The sequence below is a fragment of the Solea solea genome, chromosome 17, assembly GCF_958295425.1.
Source record: "Solea solea chromosome 17, fSolSol10.1, whole genome shotgun sequence".
In the NCBI taxonomy this organism is placed as follows: Eukaryota; Metazoa; Chordata; class Actinopteri; order Pleuronectiformes; family Soleidae; genus Solea; species Solea solea.
The window spans coordinates 1,383,661-1,407,220 of NC_081150.1; the positions used below are offsets into that span (position 1 = coordinate 1,383,661).

A 23,560-nucleotide genomic window follows, 5' to 3' on the forward strand; every position below is an offset into this window, starting at 1 on the left:
GAGTGCCTGCATTCATCAGCAGCAACACACAAACACACACTCACACACACATACTGAAGGTGATGAAACTGTATGAGTTTATGTGTGCATATAATTGCATATTGACTAGAAAGGTGCCTTAAAGGCCCAGTGTGTGAGAATTAGTGACATCGAATGGCCGACTTGTACATACAGAGTGGAGGAGTCAGCTGAAAAGCTTCTCATTCACTTTGAATGCAGTGGTGTCAAAGCGTTGCCGAACTGCATTGTGGGTCTGCTCATGCAGATAAATGGGAAATTGTTCAACTTTCCAGGCAGCAGGCCGAGCACTTACCAATGAAAACATGCTATGCAAATATTAGACCGAACCCTACACGGAACCAAACGGCGCTCGTTTTTGTCAGAAATGTGCACCTAACAATGGTGACATCACATCAACAACACTTTAGCAACATTAGCTACTCTTGCTATCACAGACATTGCTCTGTTTATCTCCATTACCAAGTGTCAGGCTCCTCCCCTGTCAATCCTTAATGTGACGGGCATGTGTGAGTTGGCCACAAAAGCGTCCTTCATGTGAAAAAGAGCTTTGTGAAGCAAAACTATCAGACCTGGGAGCATTCACACAGGGAGCATTCATACTGTCAAACTGATGAACAACTGGGGCAGAATTCTCGTGTTTTCAATCATACGCCAATGTGTTTGCAGCTTTACTGTCGCAATGTAGCTTTTGCCTCCATCTGAAAAGAATCACTTCCTGTGTGCAGTGTAGGAATGTTGCTATAGGTGGCATAAGATCTATAAACCGCTACGCTGGGAAACACAGAGCGAGAGAGGGAGCTGTGCGGAGCTGATAGACTTAATTAACATTGCGTGAACTCATTTGACAATGGTTTGAATGTAAAATGCACGGAGCACCATTTCAAGGCTACGGAAACCAAACTGTTTCTATTTTAAATCAATTGTGTGCTTATAAATACAGGCTAATTGGTAGTATATTCAATTTCTGACAGTAAATCCTGCTAACTTTTTACACACTGGTCCTTTAAAACCCATTAGCACCCACAGGCCTGACTGTTATAGCCCCGCTCGTTTAATTTGAGTCAAATCTGGGAACAATCAGGCTGAAGTCTGCTGCTGATTGGCTGGTTTCTGCATGCGGAGATGAAGAAGTCAGGAAACTAGAAAAGCGTAAACGTGACAGCTGTCATTGTGGCGGTGAAGGGCCGACCCATGAGGAAAGAGTGTTCTTTAAAGCCATAACTTGACAGAGTTTATTGTGTACACTGCTATCAGTAAGAGGGGGATTTTGTTTGGGTTTTTTTAAACACACCCTGCCTGTAATGATGCCCCTGGAGATGCAGCTTCCCCGAGTGGAGCCGTAATGATCCACGCTGTAGGCAAAACAGAGGGTCAGGGGTGTCACAGCTAGAGCAGAGGCAGTGTTGGGGAGCCCGGGTCGGCTACTGCTAAGTGTCTGACAGATCCACCTCAGCAGCTCACCGCAGGTTATATGTGTCGCAGAGTGGAAGGAAGGAAGGAAGGAAAGGAAGGAAGGAAGGAAGGAAGGGGCAAAAAAAAGGGAGAAAACACAAACATAACAAGTGTCGAGCTTAACGGAGGGATCTCGCGATGCAATATCAAATGACAAGAGGCTGCCGGGGCGACAGGAGCCAGATAGCGCACGCACACTCGACATATAGACCCAATTTGTCTGCCACGTAGCGGCGATAAGACGTCTCCTATCAGATCCGCTGACATCCTGAATGGACAAAGCAATTATGGGAGCAAGTGGAGGGAAATCTCCTCATGCCACCGCTGCTGCCGCCGCTGCACAATGCATTACTTGTGTTTGCACTGTCGCGCCGACATGCCGGCCCTCCTCACTTGAGAATAAGTTGCGTTTCCAGCTGGTGAGCCCGCTCTTCACTCGCTGTGGCTCCACTGTTTACTCTGCACTCATTAAATTTTAAAGTTGACAGGTTATATTGTTATCAGAGAAGTTTAAAACGCGGCGTATAATGGGCCCCACGGGTCGTATGTCCACTTAATAGTCCATAATACTGTAATTTGCTGTTAATTTGGAGCGCTTTGCAAAACTGTAAACCCCCCTACCCTGTCTCTGACCTTTACCTAACCCTGTTGGGTTTTCCTTCTTTTCTACAAACTCCTTCCCCCTCTCGCTCTCTCTCTCGTTCCTCTCTCCTCATGGATATTCATGAAGCAGTCGCATATCAGCGTTATTTGAAATTGCATGGAATTTCATTTTTCCCTCTCTTTAACAAAATCCTAAACGTCTCGCCTGAGGCATCAGTCAAGCAAAAAGAATTAAAAATGCAGCGCCCCACTTCCGCACAAAAATCTCATTTGCTTTCATTGAGAGTTGCGCCGGGATAGATAAAGCGGCATCTGTAGCGAACACACCACAGAGCTTTATTACTTTATCTGTCGTGGTGTTCAGTGCTGACCCCACTGTCAGTGGGTATAATTACTTATTGTCATCTGTAGATCAACACACACACACACACAGTGTGAATAAATGATTCAGTCTCCAAAGTTTGTTGCAGCCTCACTGTTTGTCTGTGCTGTCAACAAACTCCAGCAGCTGCAGAACATTTGACCACGTAGGAACTCTATTATAAACAAATATTATATGTGTTTATAAAGATGGACCTGTCAGTGTATTGGAGGTGTAAAAAATGTTATCAGTTATTTAAAAAAGTGCTGAAATGCAAAAGGACTTTAGATTTAGAGGATAGATTTCCACTCAAAAAACAATCACGTAGTATGAAATCAGGTCTTTGATCATTTCTAACTTCTTTTTTGAAATTCACAAACTTTTTCTGCCTTAACGATTGTTTTGTGGTTGCATGATAATATTTTTTGCTGCTTTAGCTGCTCATTAAATAGCCATTTCCAACAGGAAACTTGAAGTCTGTGTTGCTTGTTAAATCGCTCGTTCTTCTGCACCAAAGTCCATAGAGAAAATCTGTGATTTTTTTTAGTTTATCATCCACTGCTGCCTCATTATGTGAGTTGAAATGTTTTATTTAGTGATTTCAGCATTTGAAAATCTTACCAAAAGAGGCAGTAGAGGAGTAGAGCAGCAGCTTCTGTTTCTGTGTGAGCTAAAAAAACACACTGATTTTCACTATGGGCTTTGGTGCAGGAGAGTGAGCGCTTCACTAACTTCAATTTTCTGTTTGAAAAGGCGATAAAAAGGTGAGATAAAGTGTCTCTCTATGAGGTAGTAAGTCCTGTAGTCGTGTAAATCAGCGTCTCAAAAACATAAAACATTTGTGAATTATGGTTGTTGGTCGTTTTCCAGTCGTTTTTTAATTTTCAAAATGATTAATTTAGAAGAAATTCAAGTTATTAAAGTGGCTGTAACTTGTACAACAGAATGTATTGCTTTGAGCAGAACATTAATATTTTTTTGTCAATGTGAGACGCTCACGGAGATTTAGGGCAGTACATCAAACTGAAAGGGGAAAAAGTGGAGAGTTGAGGAGAATTTAGGAGACGAGGCCTGCCTCGCCAGAATGACATCATGTGGTTTAAAACCTCCAAGTAATGACGAGTAGATGAACTAAGGTTCCCGTTGAGACAGATCCTTCTTCATTTTGGTGGTCTCAGCTGCAGGGAGGTGAAAGGTAACCGGCAGCCTCATAGAAACCCCCACGTACGGGTTACTGCAATCTTTTCTTCCCTTTTGTGATGAATTTCCTCGTGTGAAAGCCCTTCTGACACGGGCCGCTTACTGTTCAGCAGCTCCCTCTGAACCACTGCTCTTGGTAATCTTTTTGCCTGTCAAGTGCCCGCTGCGGTGCACAGTGTGCATATTTAATCGTAACAGTAATCCTCTTACATTTCTACAGTCAAATTTCCAGGCACCAAAACCTACATTGACCCCGAGACGTACGAGGACCCGAACAGGGCTGTCCATCAATTTGCCAAGGAGCTGGACGCCTCCTGCATCAAAATCGAGCGGGTTATTGGAGCAGGTGAGCCTATCTTCCACTGTTTAGTCACTCCATGCTCTCATACATCACACTGACAGGCAAATATTTGCACCTTGAGTAGGGACACAGCTTCATGCATTGTGTATTGATAGTGTGATCGTGAAAAAGTTAATTGCAATTAATGTGTGTGTGCTGGAGGCAGTCGTGGAGACATTCCTGAAAGACACGCTGAAAAATTGCTGCCACATGGGTTTTACAGAGGCGGTCAATGACAGTATCTATGCACCTCCAGCCTGTCTTATAATAGCTCCTGGTTACACTCTCCTGTGTATAACAATATATCACACACCAATTTGTATTCCAGCACATTCACAGCTCCTTTATCTCAAAATACACGGAACACATTAGTCACTGTGAAAGTGCTTGATTTGTCTTTGTTTTTAACGTAGCACATCAATCCCTCACTCACGCACGGTGTCGTCCCTTCACAGGAGAGTTCGGGGAGGTGTGCAGCGGCCGACTGAAGCTGCCCGGAAAGCGCGACATGTCAGTCGCCATCAAGACGCTCAAAGTGGGCTACACGGAGAAGCAGAGGCGGGACTTCCTGTGCGAGGCCAGCATTATGGGACAGTTTGACCATCCCAATGTGGTTCATTTGGAAGGTGTTGTGACCAGAGGTAAACACACTGAAAGGCTGAGATGGACATCATTTTTTCATGAGTTGTTTGGTCCAATAATTGTTGGCATAAGTTGATATGATACTCAAAAATCAGTGGGAAAAGACACTTTTCAAATGCATCTGAAAACCCCTACATGTCACATATATGCATTTTTAAGTACATAAAAAAGCAGCAACAGAAGTCACCAAGTCAAGCAATGAGTTGTTTATTTTGGCTTCATGGAAGCATTTTTGACGTTGTGTTTCTGAAATAACATGCTATGGATGGATGATAATGCAAAAAGTTGACTAAATGACTTTATTGGATTGATATCCGTATCAGTATCGTTATCATATCGGACACAAAAAGTGATGTCGAGCCATAGAAAACAAACCGATTAAGCAATTATCAAAAAAGTTGGTGGAACAATAAAAAAGTTAACAGTTTAAAATAAATGAATTGGTATCTGTATCAGTAGTAGTTTAAAATTGTGATACTGGTATCAGTATTGTTATCGTATCAGACACAAAAAAGGCAATTTTTGAAATAGTCATTTATTTGATTACTTGTCGATTAATTGTTGCAGACTGACTGATTCTAATCCTAATAATCAGAGCATTTTTAGCTTTGGGAGGTAAAAGCACTGTAGTCGGGGTGACATTATATCTGATTAAATTAGCCACAATCCCTGTTTTCATTTTCTCATTTAGGCGCTGTAATAAAGGCAGCAGATGGTAACTTTTAATTAAAAGCCAATGAAACACGTGGCTAAAAATAACTTTTGGAAGCTGTTTCAGCACATTTATTTATTTTGTGTGCACTTTGTTAGCAAACTAAAAATTCAGGTATCAATTAATCATGTCCCTTTTTTGTCCAACTCTTTGTCTTTGTCTTCTCTTTGTCTCCAGGGAAGCCGGTTATGATTGTCATTGAGTACATGGAGAACGGCTCATTAGATGCTTTCCTCAGGGTACGTATCACCTTCGGATCACACGAGGCTCAAAGCAGCATCTTTTCTAACTTTTCTTTACATTTCCGAGAAAGAGCAGGCGGTCGGTCAGCAGGAGGATCTGTGCGTGGCATAAATATCATAAATCTTGTGCTAGAGCTGCCGCAGTGCTGTGACCTACATTCCCCCCCCTCACGGTCAGCAAAGATGTCTGACCCGCCTGTGCTTCTCTGTGCCGTGCAGAAACATGATGGCCAGTTCACAGTCATCCAGTTGGTGGGGATGCTGCGGGGCGTAGCGGCGGGGATGAGGTATCTCGCCGATATGGGATACGTCCATCGAGATCTGGCTGCTCGGAACATCCTCGTCAACAGCAATCTCGTATGCAAAGTGTCCGACTTTGGCCTGTCGAGGGTGATCGACGACGATCCGGAGGCTGTCTACACAACAACTGTGAGTCGCCAACAGCACTCTCTCTTTCCACACCAGGGCCGCTCAGAATTCCTCAATCGCGTCACATTCAGTCCATGAAAAGAGGACAAGAATGCATGAATATCCTAGAAATTCTAATAAAACAACCTTTTCAAGAGTTTTAAAGGTCGTTACCTGGGTTTTAACTCGAGATGCATCTACTTCATTCAGTTCTGATCCCTGATATCTGTGGATATTGATACCGATATCGATACACAACAAACACTGCACTGCACTAATACATATTTATTATTAATCAAACCATCAGACTATGAATCTGGCCTTAATCTGGATTGTTCTGTAGAGTCACTTTAGTCTATATTGGCACCTTAACCATATATTAACCATACATTAAACTACACTAGAATCATAGGCTTCAACAGTAGCCAGTCCCAATTACAATACTTCATAGGAAAAGTAAAAAAAAATTGAAAAGTACTAGATTGAGAAGAAAATGAAAGTTATTTTTACTTTGTACAAGCAGCTGAAACACATCATACAGAAAGATGCTTGAACAGTCTAAATGACTGAGATTATTATTTCCATGTGATCTGTATTTATTACACTTATTTAATCTCTCATAGGGCATTTTCTCAATCAAAGAAATGAAGACACACTACTTTGAACTCTTATTAAAAAACATTGACATGAATAAGAAGACACTGTTGTTTTAAAATCATTACCGGCATTAAGTGGACTTTTGTTTTGACCCTGTGTGTAATCACAAAACTCTTCTCTAATTCACATTTTAGTGGAAGATGCCGGATGTAATGAATGTGATCTTTACTCCAGCCACTGACCTGCGTTTTATTGATCAGGGCGGCAAAATCCCTGTGCGGTGGACGGCGCCAGAAGCCATCCAGTATCGTAAATTCACCTCCGCCAGTGACGTGTGGAGTTATGGTGTTGTCATGTGGGAGGTGATGTCCTATGGAGAACGGCCTTACTGGGACATGTCCAATCAAGACGTGAGTTACTGCCTGATTGTCAAAGTACTAACACAACAGTGTTGCCACTGAGCCGGTGGACGACAGACCGTAAAGTAGAAATCTGTAAGACATGAAAGAAGTTCCATTTACAGCAGAACTCGGAATATACACATTTGGATTGAGTTAGGATTGGGGTTATGGTATATCTTGTGATCTTTTAAGTTCCAATCTATTAAATTCTGCTAAGTTTACCTATGTATTTGTACAGTACATGTACAAACTTTAGAGAACAATTTCAGTAGTCAGTTAGTTTCATCATCAAACAAACGGATTGTCAGATAATCATAAAAAAGAAAGTCATTTGTCAAACCAAAATCTAACATTTTTCTATTCCAGCTTCTAAAGATATTATTTTGGGTTTGGGAACTTCATATTTAAGACTGTACTGACTTAACAATAGATGAATACGTTTTAAAGGCATATGTAACATTATTATTGCAAATGGTAAATGGTTTAAAAAGAAAAAAACTGCTATTACTTGCAGCTGTGTCATGTGTAACAGAGTCTCGAGTTTCTTTGGTTTCTCAAGAATCTCAAATATCAGAATATTTAATAATGAATGATTAACAAATACTAGTATAAAGAGTGGGAGAAAATGAATTTACACGCTACGGCTAATTGTGGTCTCAACTGATTTCCACTGTCTAAACTAACTAAGGATAATGAAAAGCGTCAGGATACGAGATTCTCCGACATTCTACTCTAATTATCCGTAATGAAGTCATCTCAGTGAAACTTAGAAAATCACTGACAAAAATCCCAGTCTGCGTTTTTCTTTGAGGTTTCCGTGCAGGACCCTCATGAGTACAGCTCAGCGGGGTTAGTAACCTTGGCTTTAATTAGTTCAAGAAGTCTCTGTCTTTTTATTCTTGCAGTGCGATTTTATTGGAAGGAAAAAGCTGCTAAAAATGTGACTGGCATAAAAAAAGGCACTCCCAACAACATGGGTTTGATGGTGCTATTATGCACTTATAACTTGTCATGCAGATTTAAATTCCAGTTCAAAATGACTTGCTGTAATTGGAAACAGTGAGAGAAACAGTTGTTGAACCAATAACAACACAAACAACTTGTGCATATGTTGTAGTTTACCCAGAGTTTAGTGATTTGTAGTCGATGTGTAGAATCAGCTCCGATGTTAAAGCAGCACTGCACAAACAAACAGATGGTGTCGTCATGCTTAGTTCAACATCAAGTGCAAACACTTTCAGAGTCGTCTGGAGCTTTAGGTGAGCTTTGTAAAGTGTGAGGACATATTCCCAGGTGATGCCTTTGTGATGACGTCAAACTTAAAGTGTGATTGCATGAAAGGGATTGAGTTTTGTGTTGTCCTGTAAACAGATCACTCCCCACACTGAAGTCCATAGAGAGATTCAGGGATTTTACATCACGGCTGCCTCCAACACTGAGTTCAAATGAGTTAGTCTGTGGCTTCATTGTTTGAAATGAAGCCACAGACTTTGGATTCCTTTGAAGTGACACAAACTCACCAAACCAGCCACAATTCATGTGTAACCAGCAAGTTTAAAACAATGATTTTCTCTCTGGAATTTGGCATGGAAGAGTGAACGGCTTACAAAATGTAGTTTCCAGTTCAAAGAGGCAAGATAATTAAGATGAATTGGCCAATACTAGGTTGGCAATCAATCAATCACCATAATCAATCGCCATTATCATAATTGGACGAACCAAAAAAACTGACTCTGGCAAAACTGTTCAGTGACTGCAATGAAAATGAAAAAAATGAATTAAATTTAAAAGTTATTTCATTTATTAAAATAACATTGAGTTGTTAGCTTATTTTGAGCAGCGAAACATGCTAATGTTGTTAGCAGCATACATGCAGCCTCTATAAGCTCAGTGTATGTCCTCATAATAAATATTTATTTATTTATTTACACTGGGGGCTCGTCCAGGATATTTTGCACTCCTGCGAGGAAGTAGAACAAAAAGATACCCCAATGGCAGCCATGTTGTCAATAAGAACTTACTGTACATGTCTTAGACTGATCTGTATCATGATGATCTGATGTTTTAGAGTCTTTAGAGCTGAATCCATTCTCTCCTGCCTTATTATTAATCTAGCACAACATTATGGTGGTTCAATACTAAATCACGTTGTTTTGTCCCGTTTTAAATCATCACTCTTGTTGTATGGTCAGCATTGCAATTATTACACTAATTTACATTGCAAAAGAAAAAGCTAAATCACTTTTGCTTAAACACAAACACACCTCACTTGTCCTGGCCGTCTCTCGTTGAGGGCGCCTGAACGCACCAGACCACTTAGAACCTGTTCTTATCACCAGACACTTGACGCAGTTTGACTGATGGTAGAAAGCAACAGATTCTGGCCTTTAGGATTCCTGCATGGCGTCCAGTGTTCACTACCCCGCAGCACAGGGGCCAAACATAATTAAGATTCTGCGAGCCTCCAAAGCAGTGGCCTGCTGATTGAACAATCCCATGTTAGAAATGCTAAAAGAGACGTCTGGATGCTGAAATGGTGCATGTGGTGGTTTGCCACTGCACAACTTGACAGACATCAATGTCAGAAAATGTTTGCACTTTGTCAAGATGTCTGCAAACATCCTCTGGGGATGTTGGAAGAACACGATTTGCATTTTTCCCCAACACTTTCACTGTTTTGACACCTTTTTCCCTCCATGACTCATTGTTGTATGAGAAGTCCTGACAGGAATAGCTGATGAATATACAGTGTTCAGAAACACACGGCTCCTCATCCATACGAAATAGGAAAGAGGGAGGAAGAGGTTCCAATGAAAGTGCGGGCTGCACTTACTTTTTTTGTGGTATTGACTTTTAAAGGACTTGGGGAATGATTCTCAGCAAAACAACTCTGTCTGCACTGTTCCATATAGTACCTTGGTAAATATCTGCAAACAGTTTCACTGTTGAGATGTGACTAACAGCGTGCACAGGCAATAAACAAGCAGTTTACCTATGTAAATGACTATTGCAGTAGAAGCTCTGGCTTCATTTACATTCAGATTTTCTCCAGGACAATAGTTATGGGTCGTTTTAAAACTTGTCCAAAGTGAAATTTAATGCGCGTCCCATTTGGACTCTATTGTGAAACTAAACAAAACTACCAACCAATATCTCAGCAAACTAAAGTTCAACATAACTGAAAACAAGGCCAGGATTCTCAATAGAGCGTGTTGGCATTGGATTAATACATGTCCAGAACTTCCAGAACTGCCTGACAATTCCCAATAAAGAAGTATCTTTTAGCAGAATTGTTGTAGGGAAATAGAAATGGGCACCATTAGCAGTAGCATTAGCATGAGTCAGACATGACCTGCTCAGTGTCTGTTTGGTATATTGGTGCAGTTTTAAGGGGAAATGATCACAAACACGTTGCTCGTCAATTACCTCTCAGCAGTCTGGCTACAAACAACATCTGCTGCACACATGCGACTTAGTGAGGCCCATTACACATCTGGATAAAAACACTACATGCTGATGCTAAATGGGCCTAGGTTAAGCTGAGAGTTTAAGGTTAGTTTTAGGTTCAAACCAAAGGCTGATATTAGGTTTTTACGTCTAAACCAAGGCTGATTCTTTGGGTTTAAGCTTTATGCTGATTCTAAAAGGCTTAGTTTAGTTTAAACCATGTGCTATTCTGTATAATATTAATCTAGCAAAGCTAGTATGGTACTAAAGGGGAGTAATACATCACTTAGGGTTATAGTAAAAGGTTATGGCTGGGGATTAGTGTAATAAACTTTGATACAAGGGCTTTGGGATTTAGGATGATCGTAAATGCTGACATTAATGATCTGTTTATGTTTGCATTCTCCAGGTCATTAAGGCGATAGAGGAGGGCTACCGTCTTCCAGCCCCCATGGACTGTCCGCCCGGCTTGCATCAGCTAATGCTGGACTGCTGGCAGAAAGACAGAGCAGAGCGTCCCAAATTCGATCAGATAGTCGGCATCCTTGATAAGATGATCCGTAACCCTAACACCTTGAAAACCCCGGTGGGAACGTGTACAAGGTGAGGAAATAAAGCCCAGACTGACATTGTGAAATGAGGAATTTCAACTTTTTTCTTTTTTAACTTCGTTAGAGGATGATCCAAAGTGTCCAGTGCATGATTTAGTCTCTGTAGTTCACAGATGAAAGATAAATCCTCAGGGATCGATATCCCAAAGCAGCTTCCATGGCTTTATGGTCAATAGCTGGAGCTTTTAAATCAATCTCTATAATGAGTTCCTGGTACTTTAAAGTGCAGCAGGGACTCCAGACCTCGCTCTGACGCCTGTCAAATGAATTCTATTTGCAGTCAGAACATACTTTCACGAGGTGAGATTAAGACCAGGAGGTTATAGCTGGTTAGAAAAGCACTTTGCTATAAGGAGACAGTGTGGGCCGAACGCATACGGCACTTGAAAATGATATCGAACTAAAATAATTTCCAGAGCTAGAGGGTAGAAAGGTGACGCGTGACTTCTTCTTATTTGTCAAGTTTGTGATGACTGATGCTCTATTTGTTGCACCTTTGGACGACTTTGGTGATCGCTGTATCTCGTCTCGAGTCGGACTGAGCCAAAACAATATCGGTCTGACACAGGACAAAATCACTGCGTCAAATACTGGGGACAAAAAAACAAGTCTTTGTTCTGTATGAGAGCAGAATATTCACAGCTGAAGCTTTATGGTTTTATTTTTAAAATGACTAGGGTAATAAACAAGATGCAAGTTCTTTCTTTAATGTTCACAAAAATATGTTAATTTAAATACTGCAAACTGCACTTTGTTATTTTTAACATTACATCTTTAAATAAGTGTCTTTGCATATTAAGTGTTGGCAGTGTCATACTATAGAAGATACAAGGACAATGTGTTGTTTTATGCAGTAGACGTTGGGGGCATCTGTATATTGATAACACTAGCGATATTGGTTTTGGACAAACAGGGATTGATGCATCTCTAGCCTCCAGTTTTACTGTTTTTTGATTTTTTGTTAGTAAAATGTTTCCTGCCCACACACACACACACATACACTGACGTCAACATCTTCCTGTGCTCATCCCGCAGACCAATTAGTCCACTGTTAGATCAGAACACACCAGACTTCACCGCTTTCCGCTCGGTGGGAGAGTGGCTGGAAGCCATCAAGATGGAGCGATACAGAGACAACTTCACAGCGGCTGGCTACACTTCCCTGGAATCTGTGGCCAGGATGTCAATCGAGTGAGTAGATACGCAGCCCTCCAGGGTTCAAGCATCAGCAGAGAGCATTAATGCACGGCCGTGTTTCCACTGGGATCTCAATTACACTTCCCTTCCACCCAAACCTAGATGAAGTCAAAATCTACTTTCTTGCAATTCACATTCAAGCGCAGTGTAAATGTTCATATCATTTGCCTGGACCTTCATTTACTGCGTGTGCAGAGAGAAGTGTCCTTTATTAGGCCTTTAGTTTTAATTTTCCACTTGTTTTATTACTATAATTTATCATAATTTAGTCAGGGGCCTCCCTGTTTATTGATTCTCCTGTGCCCCCTGTTTTAATTTGCTCGTAATGCAAACTAAACACTTTCCTCCATGTTTACGTGTTGTGTTGAGTTGTGTTGATAAATTCAATAAAAAAAAAGGGCAGGCTATTCTCGCTACAATATTATTGCTCTGTCTGTATATTGTCAGATATCAATGAAAGTCAATTAAACACTTTTGTGTTGTTTGAAATTAAAATGCATTTCCATGGCTTAGAGGAGAACATTTGGTAATTCAGTTTTGTCGTTTTGTTTGTGGCTCAAATGAAAATACAGTTATTAGAATTACATGGAGTGAAGTTTGTCTTAAAATATAGAAATGATATGACTCATTGTTATTGTACTTGACGTTCATAAACTCCACAAAACCAAACTCTACCCACTCACCACTTTACTTTTTTTTTTTTTTTTTTTAAACTTGCTTTTGCAACTTATGTAGCAAACAAAAGAGATAAATGCAAAATAACATAATAACATAATAGAAGCAACGTTCCTCCTGGATTTGTTTTAGTTTTTAGTTTGTTTAGACTTTCATTACTGATTTTCTTTGGTGAAAATAAATAATGAAAAAAAAATTGAGTCTGAAAGAGAGAAAAACTTAACATTTAATTGACCAGTTACTTCAGCCAAAAATAATGACTCCTTTAACTGCAGTATTAAAACTATGATCATTTGCTCAGCAGTGTGTGAAAGCCACGTTTAGCCCAAAGCTTCACTCTAATATCTTTTTTTATTTTTAGAAATTGCAAGGTTACAGTACATTTGTGTTTTTTTTCCTATAACTGCCCTGAAGTGTTTTCCAAGTGTTTTTTTGTCACAATTTTAAAGATAAATCATTACATCCCTCATCAATATAAAAGATCCTCACAGAGGCCGCATTACTGTGTATTATAGTTCATTCTTATTCGATGAGAACATGTGAAAATCCAAATTTCTGCATGAATCCATACTGTGATCTTTTTAAAAAGAGCTGCCTTCCAGATGTCAACATGTCTCCACTCGATAAAATGTTTCACGCAAGTAAGACTAAGATCACTTAAGATCAAAGTTTCCTTTGTTGTCGATTCATAATTTATGTTTGAACTCTAAAGATGCGATTGAAAAAGCAAACGTGTGTGTTCAGCTGCCTGTTTTTGTTCCACTCCTTTCCTCACAACAAAGAACTGTAAATCTCTCTGGTTTTTGTCCCGGTGCACTGATGGACTGATGTGTCCTCCTCTCTTGCAGGGACGTGATGAGCTTGGGGATCACGCTGGTGGGCCATCAGAAGAAGATCATGAGCAGCATACAGACCGCGAGAGCCCAGATGCTGCATCTCCACGGCACTGGTGTCCAGGTGTGACTAGGACGGGCCTCCACCTCGGGCAGGGGCGGAAACGAACTCCCACGGAACTGAAATGGAGCAGCGTCCTGGACGTAACCAGGATCTGCAAAGCAAACAGACATCTGTCGTGTCTGTCTCTTCCGGCTGTGTCCGGAGCGAAATCATTCCTTTGTTCCTCAGTGAAGGATTGTGGTGCGAGTCTTTAGAGAGCAGTAAAGAGAGGAGAAGGGCGACAAAGACAAAAAAACAACAAAAAAAAGAAACTACCTTGGCGAGACTCTTATTTGTTCTTTCTTTGTTTTTACAAACTCAACCACATATCAAATTGGACCCGAGTTTGATGCTTATTTTTCTCCTTTGAAAAAGAACAAAAAAAACTAAAACATTAGTCTCTTTGCCATCTTTGATTTTTCTGATTGGTTCACTTAGTTTTTATCTGCTACAGTGACATTTTGAATTCTTTTATCTGTACTTGACAACAGGGTAAAACTTCTCTTTCATCCAAAACTGAGGGAAAAACACTTTAGGTGCAGATCCCGAGGCAAACCGGACCGTGTGAACTGTTTGCAGTGGTTCGTGTTTTCGTGCTTCACCTCGCGGCCGGGAGTGAGGGAGCATTTCACGTGGCTTTCGGATTTTTTTTTTGTATTGAGGAGTTTTTCCGATGAGTGCGACACTTGCTCTTCAAATCACCAGACGTTGTTTTTGGCTTTTGCTGTTTGATTGGGTTTTTTTTTCTTCTTATCAGAGTAGCAATATCCTTTTGTCTTAGCGTTCACCACAGGACACACAGAAACCGTGACTCGGTTATTGAGTAGAATGTTTTAGCACTGTTTGAAAGATTGTACTGAAATTGAAGCCAACGCTTATTGTTTTGCCGTCATTTTGCCTGAAATGTTGCACACAGGAATTTGTAAGGGTGGATCCAACAAAGGTGTAGACGTAATACTGCCTTAAATATGTTTAATGATTAATTATTGCCACTATTTTAGGCACTTGAGCGGCGATGCTTTGTGCAGTTCATTTTAGAGGGTGAACAAACTCCCTGTGTGTTTGTGTTTAGTTTTTTTCTCTCTCTGGACACAGTTTTAAGGCCACGAGTTTAGACACAGTCGGCAAAGAGGAGGTGAAGTAAACAGAGCAATAATTACCAGGTAGAAATCAGAGTTGTTGTTTTTTTTAAAGGTGCTAGGTATAAACGCATGCGTGTGCTGTGCTGAGACAAAACCTTTTGGGAAGATTAAGTCACTGCTGCTGCAAGGGAAAGGAATGTACCTCTGTGACCTAAAAAAAAACAGAAAAAGGAAAAAAAAAATACAGCTGTGCCAAGTCATGCATTGAAATAATCATGTCTTACTCTGCCACTATGAGATGCTAAACATTTAATGACAACCAAGCATGGCACGGAGGTGTTTAACCAAGTGGCTGCAGCGATGAAAGAGGCAACATTTGAAAACACTAGAGATGTGCCAATTAGATCTGCTGATATCATCTTCTGACACCAACGCGCCGCACAGAAATCAAAGCGCCCCTTCAGGCTTTGGGTATGAAAACGGAGGAACCTGCGTCTCGAGCAGTTCACGCTGTTAAGACGCCATCATTCTGCCTCTGTAGGCGGCTGCTTCACAGGCCCTTTTGTTTATTCATGCATCTCCGCCGTTCATCATCCCTCAGGCATGAACACAACATGCATTTAAGTGTCTCTTAAGATGACTCCCCCTTTTCTTTCACACGGTTGTATATGTGGAGAAAAGAGACAAGGGGGTTCCTCGCAGAATGCATCCTAAAAGCCAAGCAACCTATTTGGTGCCATCTGTCTCCACTTCAAATGCAAAAGAGAGAGCTAGTTAGCGCGTTGGCGAAGTTTTAGTGCAGAATGTTGTGTATACAGCTCCATTCATCCGTTGCCAAATGAGTTCACACAATGCTGATTAACCTATCAGCTCCACGCGACTCTCTTGGTGTTTTTTGTCCTGTGTGAAATCCCCATGCTGCGCTCAGAGGGTGAGAGACAGACGGAAGCACAACCGCTACATAGCGCTAGTAAAGCAAGATGGCCGCAAACACCAAAAGGTGCCCACAGAAAGGTTCAGAAGTGGAGTCTACAGCTTAAAGAGAAACATGGAGAAACATGGATGGTCAGCAAGTGGAGGGGATAAATGTATATTGCAACTGGGTAGTGGTAGGGGTGGAGTTGGGGTGAGATCACCAGGGCTAATGGTGTGTTCCATTTGTTGTCGCACAAGGTCAGGGGATGTTCTTTCAGTGGGAACGCCCTCTGAACTCACATATCCCAGTATACAAGCACTGCTTCTTTTACAGTGAATAGCACTCCTGTTGTATTCGCTTTAGACAGTAAATATGTTGCCAACTGGTATTGCTAATTGTGGCTAACAGTGACGAGCCCCTGGATATGTATGTGTCCACTTGCAGCTCCGACTTGCGATGAAAATGGAATGCAGCGTTTTGTCATGTACAGGCGAGGCCACAGTAACACGCCAGAGCGTTAAAAACAAATGGATATTAAAGAGTGGTGACACAATAGGCAATAGACCACCTCATGTCGGTCCACCCTCCACGGGTGGCCGCGTAGACCGTGTTCTCTGAAGGAGGCGGCCCATGTATTAAGACACAGCTGTCGAGGGACCAGAGAGCATTACGTCAATGACCTGACCACACTTGTATGCACATCTGTAAACTTTAAACGCAGCTCTTGGAATGATCCCACCTATCGCAGACGTATGTTGAGAACTATTTTCACTGCGGGACTGTGCAGCTGTGAGCCCTCGTGTCACTTTCTCTCACAAGCACACGCCCTTTATCCATACAGCAAAGCTCAGCAATTGGGTCTTGGCCAAACCTTTGAATTGAATACGGACACAAAGTTGTTCAGTCAGCACAAAACTCCCCAGTTCATAGCAGCACTCACTCACTCTCTGTCTCGCCACCCCCCCTCATTTTAGCTCTTGATTTTCAAAGTGGGCCCCTGGAGGCCCCCCTCACACCCTGTCCCTCCTCCCTCCCCCCCCCCGTGCTGGGGAAACAGCAGTTTCGGGCCAAATTGAGATTATATCCAGGATAAAATCGATCCATTGTCCAGACCACCTGTAACCACCACCACCAGCAAAGTCACTTTTCTGTCTGTTTCAGCTTCTTTTCCCTTCACACTCTGAACATGAGCTCACTCAGCTCGGGACAGAAACAATATGTTTTGCTGTGGCTCTATTCCAGCAGAAATAAAAATATAAAAAGGAATATAGGAAAGAAAGAAAAAACATAAATCTGCAGGATGTGTGTAGACAGTTGGAATCAGGAATGGAAGCTAGAGTATGAAGTTATTTTTCAAATCTTGTGGTACAGCAGTTGGACACGTGTTTCACCGCTGTGGCGAGGTGGTGGATACTTCCAAAGAGCGCAGCACTGTTGATTGTGTCAGAAATGAGTCAAGATTTGAGGGAATCTTTGTATATGCTCTAATTGTAAAACTTGTACATTTTATTTATATTGTTTTTTTTTACACATATTACTCAGTAGAGAGCTCTGAATACATCGGAAATGCACTATATTTTTATATCTCGCAGATGAATTATTGTCACCCACACAATTTCAGTTGTACATAATTTCTCATTTAGGACCAAAGACAGTTGATAGGAACTCCATCTTTACTTTGACTTTGTCTTTCTTTTGCCTTTTAGTTGGTTGTACAGTGATACAAATGGTCAATGTATTATTTATTTTTCTGTGATGAAAGTATTGAGAATATTCACTGGTCAAATGTATTTTCCCCGACAGAAGAAGAATCATTTAATTAGACAAATTTCTTGTTACATAGACAATTCTTTTTGCTTTGTAACCTTTGTAATAGACTGTACATATATTTTTGGAAATATAATACAATCTCTATAGAAGTTGTGGGTGTCCTTTGCTGTGTTTTTGTCCATTTTCATTATCTGGATGGTGGTTGTTTCATGAACTACAATCAGATTTGTGATGTGTGTGGTAGTCGCACTTCAAGGACGATTATAGCTGCTTTCAAACATGGCCAATGGTCACTTCACACCATATTAACAGTACATTTTACATACAAATGCACTCTTAATTAAAAATTAGTCATCTAACTATGACTTTTTTGTGAAACTTTTGATGACATACTAAACTATGATATTTTGGTGACTTTTTGGACGACATACTAAACAATTAAATTTCTGTCAAAATTTGGAAGTCAACGACATACTGAACTATGACTTTGTTGTAAAATTTTTGATGACATACTAAACTATGACTCTTGTCAAATATTTGACAACATACTAAACTATGATATTTTGGTGATTTTTTGGACGACATACTGAATTATGACTTTTTTGTAAATTTTTTGATGACATACTATACTATGATGTTTTGGTGACTTTTTGGACGACATACTGAACTATGACATTTTTGTTCAATTTTGGGCGCGATACTAAACTATGACTTTTTTGTCAAATTTTGGATGACATACTAAACTATGACATTTTTGTAAAATTTTGGACAACATACTAAACTATGACTTTTTTGTCAAATTTTGAACGACATACTAAACTATGACATTTTTGTTAAATTTTGAACGACATACTAAACTATGACATTTTTGTCGAATTTTGATCGACATACTAAACCATGACTTTTTTGTCAAATTTTGAACGACATACTAAACTATGACATTTTTGTTAAATTTTGAACGACATACTAAACTATGACATTTTTGTCGAATTTTGATCGACATACTAAACCATGACTTTTTTTGTCAAATTTTTGATGAAATACTAAACTATGACTTTTTTGTCAAATTTTGGACGACTTATTAAACTATGATATTTTGGTGACTTTTTGGACGACATACTAAACTATGACATTTTTGTCAAATTTTTGATGAAATACTAAACCATGACTTTTTTTGTCAAATTTTTGATGAAATACTAAACTATGACTTTTTTGTCAAATTTTGGACGACATACTAAACTATGATATTTTGTTGACTTTTTGGACGACATACTGAACTATGACTTTTTTGTTAAATTTTGGACGACATACTGAACTATGACTTTTTTGTCAAATTTTGGACGACTTACTAAACTATGACTTTTTTGTCAAATTTTGGACGACATACTAAACTGTGACGTTTTTGTCAAATTTTGGATGACATACTAAACCATGACATTTTTGTCAAATTTTGGACGACAGACTAAACTATGACTTTTTTGTCAAATTTTGGACGACATTCTATACTATGACTTTTTTGACCGATTTTGGACGACATACTATACTATGACTTTTTTGACACATTTTGGACGACGTGCCATACAATGACAAAATCGGTCAAAAAAGTCATAGTATAGTATGTTGTCCAAAATCGGTCAAAAATGTCATAGTATAGTATGGTGTCCAAAATTGGTCAAAAAAGTCATAGTATAGTATGTCGTCCAAAATCGGTCAAAAATGTCATAGTAAAGTAAGTCGTCCAAAATCGTTCAAAATTGTCATAGTATAGTGAGTCTTCCGTTCAAAAAAGTCATAGTATAGTATGTCCTCCAAAATGTGAATAAAAAGTCATAGTATAGTATGTCGTCCAAAATGTGACAAAAAAGTCATATTATAGTATGTCGTCCAAAATGTGACAAAAAAGTCATAGTATAGTAAGTCGTCCAAAATTGGTCAAAAATGTCATAGTATAGTATGACATCCAAAATCGGTCAAAAATGTCATAGTATAGTAAGTCGTCCAAAATCGGTCAAAAAAGTCATAGTATAGTATGTCGTCCAAAATCGGTCAAAAAAGTCATAGTATAGTATGTCGTCCAAAATCGTTCAAAATTGTCATAGTATAGTGAGTCTTCTGTTCAAAAAAGTCATAGTATAGTTTGTCCTCCGAAATGTGAATAAAAAGTCATAGTATAGTATGTCGTCCAAAATCACCCAAAAAAGTTATAGTATAGTATGTCGTCCAAAATCACCCAAAAAAGTCATAGTATAGTATGTCGTCCAAAATGTGACAAAAAAGTCATAGTATAGTATGTCGTCCAAAATGTGACAAAAAAGTCATAGTATAGTATGTCATCCAAAATCATTCAAAAAAGTCATAGTATAGTATGTCGTCCAAAATGTGACAAAAAAGTCATAGTATAGTATGTCATCCAAAATGTGTCAAAAAAGTCATAGTATAGTATGTCGTCCAAAATCAGTCAAAAAAGTCATAGTATAGTATGCCGTCCAAAATCGGTCAAAAAAGTCATAGTATAGTATGGCGTCCCAAATCGGTCAAAAAATGTCATATTATAGTAAGTCGTCCAAAATCGGTCAAAAAAGTCATAGTAAAGTATGTTGTCCAAAATCACTCAAAAAAGTCATAGTATAGTATGTCGTCCAAAATCGGTCAAAAAAGTCATAGTATAGTATGTCGTCCAAAATCGTTCAAAATTGTCATAGTATAGTGAGTCTTCCGTTCAAAAAAGTCATAGTATAGTATGTCCTCCAAAATGTGAATAAAAAGTCATAGTATAGTATGTCGTCCAAAATCACCCAAAAAAGTCATAGTATAGTATGTCGTCCAAAATCGGTTAAAAAAGTCATAGTATAGTATGTCGTTCAAAATGTGTCAAAAAAGTCATAGTATAGTATGTCGTCCAAAATCACTCAAAAAAGTCATAGTATAGTATGCCGTCCAAAATGTGACAAAAAAGTCATAGTATAGTATGTCATCCAAAATCATTCAAAAAAGTCATAGTATAGTATGTCGTCCAAAATCAGTCAAAAAAGTCATAGTATAGTATGTCATCCAAAATGTGTCAAAAAAGTCATAGTATAGTATGTCGTCCAAAATCGGTCAAAGAAGTCATAGTATAGTATGTCGTCCAAAATCACCCAAAAAAGTCATAGTATAGTATGTCGTCCAAAATGTGTCAAAAAAGTCATAGTATAGTATGTCGTCCAAAATCAGTCAAAAAAGTCATAGTATAGTATGTCGTCCAAAATCAGTCAAAAAAGTCATAGTATAGTATGTCGTCCAAAATCACCCAAAAAAGTCATAGTATAGTATGTCGTCCAAAATGTGTCAAAAAAGTCATAGTATAGTATGTCGTCCAAAATCGGTCAAAAAAGTCATAGTATAGTATGTCGTCCAAAATCAGTCAAAAAAGTCATAGTATAGTATGTCGTCCAAAATGTGTCAAAAAAGTCATAGTATAGTATGTCGTCAAAAAACAGTCAAAAAAGTCATAGTATAGTATGTCTTCCAAAATCGGTCAAAAAAGTCATAGTATAGTATGTCGTCCAAAATCAGTCAAAAAAGTCATAGTATAGTATGTCGTCCAAAATGTGTCAAAAAAGTCATAGTATAGTATGTCGTCAAAAAACGGTCAAAAAAGTCATAGTATAGTATGTCGTCCAAAATCAGTCAAAAAAGTCATAGTATAGTATGTTGTCCAAAATCGGTCAAAAATGTCATAGAATAGTATGGTGTCCAAAATTGGTCAAAAAAGCCATAGTATAGTATGTCGTCCAAAATCGGTCAAAAATGTCATAGTATAGTAAGTCGTCCAAAATCGTTCAAAATTGTCATCGTATAGTGAGTCTTCCGTTCAAAAAAGTCATAGTATAGTATGTCCTCCAAAATGTGAATAAAAAGTCATAGTATAGTATGTCGTCCAAAATGTGACAAAAAAGTCATAGTATAGTATGTCGTCCAAAATGTGACAAAAAAGTCATAGTATAGTATGTCGTCCAAAATGTGACAAAAAAGTCATAGTATAGTAAGTGGTCCAAAATTGGTCAAAAATGTAATAGTATAGTATGACATCCAAAATCGGTCAAAAATGTCATAGTATAGTAAGTCGTCCAAAATCGGTCAAAAAAATCATAGTATAGTATGGCGTCCCAAATCGGTCAAAAAATGTCATATTATAGTAAGTCGTCCAAAATCGGTCAAAAAAGTCATAGTAAAGTATGTTGTCCAAAATCGGTCAAAAATGTCATAGTATAGTATGGTGTCCAAAATCGGTCAAAAAGTCATAGTATAGTATGTCGTCCAAAATCACTCAAAAAAGTCATAGTATAGTATGTTGTCCAAAATCGGTCAAAAAAGTCATAGTATAGTATGTCGTCCAAAATCGTTCAAAATTGTCATAGTATAGTGAGTCTTCCGTTCAAAAAAGTCATAGTATAGTATGTCGTCCAAAATCGGTCAAAAAAGTCATAGTATAGTATGTAGTCCAAAATCGGTCAAAGAAGTCATAGTATAGTATGTCGTCCAAAATCGGTCAAAAAAGTCATAGTATAGTATGTCGTCCAAAATGTGTCAAAAAAGTCATAGTATAGTATGTCGTCCAAAATCACTCAAAAAAGTCATAGTATAGTATGCCGTCCAAAATCGGTCAAAAAAGTCATAGTATAGTATGTCGTCCAAAATCGGTCAAAAAAGTCATAGTATAGTATGTCGTCCTAAATGTGTCAAAAAAGTCATACTATAGTATGTCGTCCAAAATCACCCAAAAAAGTCATAGTATAGTATGTTGTCCAAAATCGGTTAAAAAAGTCATAGTATAGTATGTCGTCCAAAATCGATCAAAAAAGTCATAGTATAGTATGTCGTCCAAAATGTGAAAAGAAAGTCACAGTATGTCATCTAATTTAATACCAACACTCCTCAGGACTGCAGACGGAACTTGTTTCAACCAGGGCTTGAACCCCAGTATTCTATGTTAAAGCCAAAAGTGCTAACCACTACACCAACCTTGTTCTCGAAAAAACTTTCAATCATCATGCAAAAGTATGTCGTCCAAAATCAGTCAAAAAAGTCATAGTATAGTATGTCGTCAAAAAACGGTCAAAAAAGTCATAGTATAGTATGTCGTCCAAAATCAGTCAAAAAAGTCATAGTATAGTATGTTGTCCAAAATCGGTCAAAAATGTCATAGAATAGTATGGTGTCCAAAATTGGTCAAAAAAGCCATAGTATAGTATGTCGTCCAAAATCGGTCAAAAATGTCATAGTATAGTAAGTCGTCCAAAATCGTTCAAAATTGTCATCGTATAGTGAGTCTTCCGTTCAAAAAAGTCATAGTATAGTATGTCCTCCAAAATGTGAATAAAAAGTCATAGTATAGTATGTCGTCCAAAATGTGACAAAAAAGTCATAGTATAGTATGTCGTCCAAAATGTGACAAAAAAGTCATAGTATAGTATGTCGTCCAAAATGTGACAAAAAAGTCATAGTATAGTAAGTGGTCCAAAATTGGTCAAAAATGTAATAGTATAGTATGACATCCAAAATCGGTCAAAAATGTCATAGTATAGTAAGTCGTCCAAAATCGGTCAAAAAAATCATAGTATAGTATGGCGTCCCAAATCGGTCAAAAAATGTCATATTATAGTAAGTCGTCCAAAATCGGTCAAAAAAGTCATAGTAAAGTATGTTGTCCAAAATCGGTCAAAAATGTCATAGTATAGTATGGTGTCCAAAATCGGTCAAAAAGTCATAGTATAGTATGTCGTCCAAAATCACTCAAAAAAGTCATAGTATAGTATGTTGTCCAAAATCGGTCAAAAAAGTCATAGTATAGTATGTCGTCCAAAATCGTTCAAAATTGTCATAGTATAGTGAGTCTTCCGTTCAAAAAAGTCATAGTATAGTATGTCGTCCAAAATCGGTCAAAAAAGTCATAGTATAGTATGTA

The 23,560-nt window shown here is 38.8% G+C and overlaps 1 protein-coding gene across 4 annotated transcripts in view; it reads left to right on the forward strand.

Moving 5' to 3' along the window:
• The window catches only part of epha7 (eph receptor A7), a 96,857-nt gene extending 79,095 nt beyond the window's left edge, over positions 1-17,762 (forward strand). For 2 of the 4 annotated variants that reach the window (XM_058612719.1, XM_058612721.1), the window contains exons 10-17: positions 3,870-3,983; positions 4,433-4,618; positions 5,509-5,570; positions 5,793-6,002; positions 6,839-6,988; positions 10,836-11,029; positions 12,073-12,228; positions 13,758-17,762. In XM_058612719.1, coding sequence (XP_058468702.1) covers positions 3,870-3,983; positions 4,433-4,618; positions 5,509-5,570; positions 5,793-6,002; positions 6,839-6,988; positions 10,836-11,029; positions 12,073-12,228; positions 13,758-13,872 — 1,187 coding nt within the window. In that variant the 3' untranslated portion in view covers positions 13,873-17,762. Of the gene's footprint in view, positions 1-3,857; positions 3,984-4,432; positions 4,619-5,508; positions 5,571-5,792; positions 6,003-6,838; positions 6,989-10,835; positions 11,030-12,072; positions 12,229-13,757 lie in introns of all 4 variants that reach the window. The other 2 variants (XM_058612718.1, XM_058612720.1) reach the window with 1 other exon arrangement.
• The last annotated feature ends 5,798 nt before the right edge of the window (positions 17,763-23,560 follow it).